We start from the raw sequence: 4768 nt of genomic DNA, 5'->3' as shown, positions 1-4768 counted from the left end.
ATATATATATATATATATACTGTTGTGTCTGGGGAGCGTCATTCTCTTTTAGTGACTTATAAGTTAACACACTCACCGGTAAAATTTCCACTCATTTACTTATTCATTTTTCTAAAATCTTCTCAATAGTTGTTGAAAAGGTTGCAAGACGCAACGAAAATTTTAGAAAAATAAATAAGTAAATGTTTGGAAATTTTACCGGTGACTGTGTTAAATTATAAGGCACTAAAAGAGAATTACCCACCCCAGACATAGACACAACAGAATATGCTTCAACGTACGAACTCACATAAAGAATTTTGCAAACCAATCCCCAAACGATATATATATATATAAATATATATATATATATATACACATACATAGGGCTTGCGTTTGGCCCTCATCATCACTCGATAATCGGTGTTGCTTTGTACACATCGCTGAAGCATTTCGGCAAAAAGAAACCTATAGAATAAGCTTTGACGAGGAAAAAAATGTACTGGGGTCTATTTGTTCGGTTTAACCCTTTAAGGTGGTGCCCCAACGTGACTGCAGTCTAGTGACTGGAATAAGTAAAAGATGACAGATAAAATAAAATACATGAGAAATTACAGACAACATTCACAAGAATAAATAACATCAACAACAACAAACAATATACAGACAGATATTACGTTATACTGTAGGACCTAATTACCGATTGCAGACTTGCACTGTATGGTAGAGTTGTGTCCCTTACCAATCGCCGCTGGGGTTTGATCAGGGGTCGGTTGATGCCATTCATTTTATGGTAGAGTCCACAAGCATTGCACAGATAATGTCCAGTTCCGTCACGGCGCCAAAGAGGAGTAGAAATTGCCCCGCAGTTGACACATTCTCGACCTTCCATGTCAGCAAAATAATCTCCATCTGAAATAGGGAATAAATAAATAAAAACATATTAAAAACTTCGTATTCGTGGGTCGAGGATTATGATAATCAAGCGTTCCTAAAACTCCTCAGTTTCTTAGCTATATTACGTCCCCGTAACTTAGCGGTTCGGCAAAAGGAAACCGATAGAATAAGTACTATAGGCTTACAAAGAATAAGTCCCGGGGTCGATTTGCTCGACTAAAGGCGGTGCTCCAGCATGGCCGCAGTCAAATGACTGAAACAAGTAAAAGAGTAAAAGAGATGATGACAGACCGTCTTTTATCATGAATTTTAGCCTACAGAAATCTTTATGAAATCGTTCTGTTTGGTAAAAAAAGAACAGCTATATCTTCAAATGACACCCAGCCCTTTCAGTCGTTGATACACGATAAATAATTCTTTCTGTTATAAACATAAAACTGGAAATTTAATGGGGAGATTTAGTCGATTACATTGACCCCAGTGGTTCTTATTTTATTGACCCAAAAGGATGAAAGGGAATGTCGACCTCGGTGGGATTTGAACGTTTTAGCCGGCGTGCTAACGATTCTGCCAGTTCGACGTCAGTTCGATGCCAGTTCGATAGACGATATGTAATGACGGGATATGGTTATGATTGGAAAGACGTTGATGATTAGGTCATCTGTTCCACTAGGGTTTACATGGGACTGATGAATATAAACGTCACCAACAATCAGTGTCAGAACTGTTCCTATCCATAACATTGGAGTAAATTAATAAAAAGTTCAAAATAGCTGACACGTGACGATGGCTTGAAGGACGCCTGGGAAACGAAACGAAAAACACAAAAAAAAAATTAAAAAAATAAAGAAAAGTAGCAGTGGGCCAATTGTGAAATATAAAAGGTCATCTTTGAAATACATACGCCTTATTGATTGTATTGAATTGCAAATAACAAAGCTCATGAGTTGATCAAAATGTCGATTTTATAAAGGTTAACTCCATGTCGTAAGCGGCTCAAGTGTGAGACTATTAAAGTCGATTGACAGTCCTCCGACTTTATGTAACATTATATAAGCGTGTGGCTAGGTACGTATATTTACACACACACACAATTTCTGCATATGTGTGGGTATATGTAAATGTATATCGCTAAGTGTATGTGTATGACCGGATATGATTATGCATATGAATATGTATGTATGTATGCATGTATGTATGTATGTATGTATGTATGTATGTATGTATAGATAGATAGATAGATAGATAGAGTGGGAGAGAAAGAGAGAGAGAGAGAGAGAGAGAGACAGACAGACAGACAGACAGAGACAGACAGACAGACAGACAGAGACAGAGAGAAATTAAGCAGATCCGTCAAAGGTGTTAGATTAGAAAAAGCAAACTTGTCCGCCAATCAGTGACATTTCCTTTATGTTTGTCCATCCCATTCTTTCTCTCTTACTCTCTCTCTCTCTCTCTCTCTCTCTCTCTCTCTCTCTCTCTCTCTCCCTCTTTCTCATTCTCTCTCTCTGTTCCTCATTCTCTGTGGTTTACACTTTATACTTTATGAAGTGGTTTACTTATTATTTCATGCAGCTCAGCAGCTGCCATTCGTAACGGTATGAGTGTTTCTCATCGCCTTCGTGAATAAGGCAGAGTGATGTAAGGATGGGTTCTTTACTCATCTATTACATATATACATATCGCTGCAGAAACATCATTATAATAAGTTGCTCTTAACGCTGAACCTTTCGTCAGCAGTGATCACCAAGGAAAATATCAAAGTGTACACTATACTACATTATACAACTTGTTATATTATTTTTAAAAACACTTACATCCTTTCGGGATCGAGGCAATAAAGTACCAGTCAAGTAAGTCCCCATCCCTCAAAATTCAAGCCTTATGTCTATATTAGAAACAGTTATTATTACTGCGACAAATGGCGCGAACTATGATCGTGCTAGACAAAACGCTTAGCAGCATTTCATCCGGCGCTTTACGTTCTGAGTTCAAATCCTGCTGAGGTCAACATTACCTTTCGTAACTTCTGGGGTCGATAAGATAAAGTACCAGTGAAGTACTAGGGTCAATGTCATCGTCAATTCTTCTTTCCCCAAACTGATGGTTTTGCTCAAAAATTTGAAACGATCATCATCATCATCATCATCGTCATCCTCATCATCATCATCATCATCATCATCATCATCAGTAGTAGTAGCAGCAGCAGTAGTAGTAGTAGTAGTAGTAGTAGTAGTAGTAGTAGTAGTAGTAGTATCTACACCTTGTGTGGTTGTGTTTACGCGCTTTAAGTAAAGTTGATATTGGATAGGCTAAGTGTGACGGGTTCATTATTCCATTGCAAACGAAAGAGGAGAGAAAACGGGCTCAAGACCTCCCTCAATTTTCGTGACATGATATGAAGGGGAATGATTTACAACTATTGCAAAGTTTATGTTTGCATTCGTGTGTGTGTGTGTGTGTGATGGAGGAAGATGTATGCGTGTCTGACTGCACGTGTTTGCGTATATGGCTATGCATGTATGTTGTCATTTCAACTGTGTATAAAGTATGTGTCAACGGGTTAGAATCGTACATAGGTGTGTAATGTTTTTGTTCATTTATATGTTGGTACGTGTGTATATGTGTATATGAGAGCGTATACACACATACATTTATCTATATATACATATATTTATATAAACAACGCACGCACATATGTATATGTATACGCACGCACATATGTATATGTACACACACATTATATACCCCAATGTATTTATATTTACATATAGCACAAAAATAAAGACATCTCTCCCAACACACACATAATACGCACACATGCGTGTGTGATACATATGTATACATACATGCGGAGAGAGTTTAGGCAAACATACAATATATATACAATATATATATATATGTGTGTGCGTGTGTATATAATATATGACAATTATTCGGTAGCCATGATAAAACTCCGAGTTTCGGATGTCGGAGCGGGAACCCACGCCGCCATCTCTTCAGTTATCTGGCCATCGAAAAATGCTATAAATATATAGTAATACCTCATTTTACGAGGACCTGCTTTACGATGCCCCGTTTTACGAGTTACATTTTATAATAAATATAAAAAGGTTAAACAGCCATTATATGTGTGTGTGTGGCAATATCGCAACATGTGGCAATGTCGTAACATGTGGCAATACTGTTTGTGAGACATCTACACAGCGGCAGAGCGAAATGACGGCATAAAGTTTCGTTGCTACTATGGATAATTATTGCTCTGTTTTACGAGTTTTTAACTCGTATATCGAAGCATTACTGTATACGTATTGACGTATCTAATGGGTCTGCATGTACATAATTACTGTGTGCATTTGTTTGTGTAAGCTTGATTGTTGTTTGTAAGTATTATTGGATGCGTCTTGATTGTACATTGCAAGCATCGACCTGAACCCGAGTGTGTGTGTGTGTGCGTGCGCGCGTGAATTTGTGTGTGTGTTTGTGTGTGTGTGTGCGTGTGTGCGTATGTGTACATGTGTGTGTGAATCTGTATGTGCTAGCTTTCATATGAGTTAAGCTGACGTGTTTTGTTTCAAATGAAATTAGAAACACAGAATTCACAGATAAGAAAACCTGTTGTATATCGGATACCTTAATGTAGCCTTTTGTTTTGTGCTTTCGTGGTGTTGTTTTTCTTTTTCTTTTAAATCATTAATTTCGTTTGCATTGTTGTTTAGTTCTTGCTTTTATAATTTCTTTCTGCCGTATTATTGTTGGCACTGATGATGATGATGATGATGATGATGCCAAACACACATACATATATGTCTATATGTGTATATATAAGCGTATGTGTGCGAGCGCGTGTATATATATATATATATGTATATATATATATATATATATATAT

At 37.1% G+C, this 4768-nt stretch overlaps 1 protein-coding gene across 4 annotated transcripts in view; it reads right to left on the bottom strand.

Annotated features, from left to right (window-relative positions):
* LOC106871861 (transcription factor GATA-4) overlaps nucleotides 1-4768 on the bottom strand; it is a 65040-nt gene that overhangs the window by 17680 nt on the left and 42592 nt on the right. For all 4 annotated transcript variants that reach the window (XR_001409706.1, XM_014918595.2, XM_014918594.2 and 1 more), the window contains exon 3: nucleotides 680-891. Coding sequence is in view for 3 of the 4 variants with exons in the window: in XM_014918595.2 (XP_014774081.1) it covers nucleotides 680-891 (212 nt within the window). In the remaining variant the exon portion in view is untranslated. The remainder of the gene's footprint in view (nucleotides 1-679; nucleotides 892-4768) is intronic.

Source organism: Octopus bimaculoides, chromosome 4 (genome assembly GCF_001194135.2).
Source record: "Octopus bimaculoides isolate UCB-OBI-ISO-001 chromosome 4, ASM119413v2, whole genome shotgun sequence".
NCBI lineage: Eukaryota > Metazoa > Mollusca > Cephalopoda > Octopoda > Octopodidae > Octopus > Octopus bimaculoides.
Note: the sequence above shows the minus strand (reverse complement) of the source record. Positions and strands in the feature narration are given on the sequence as shown.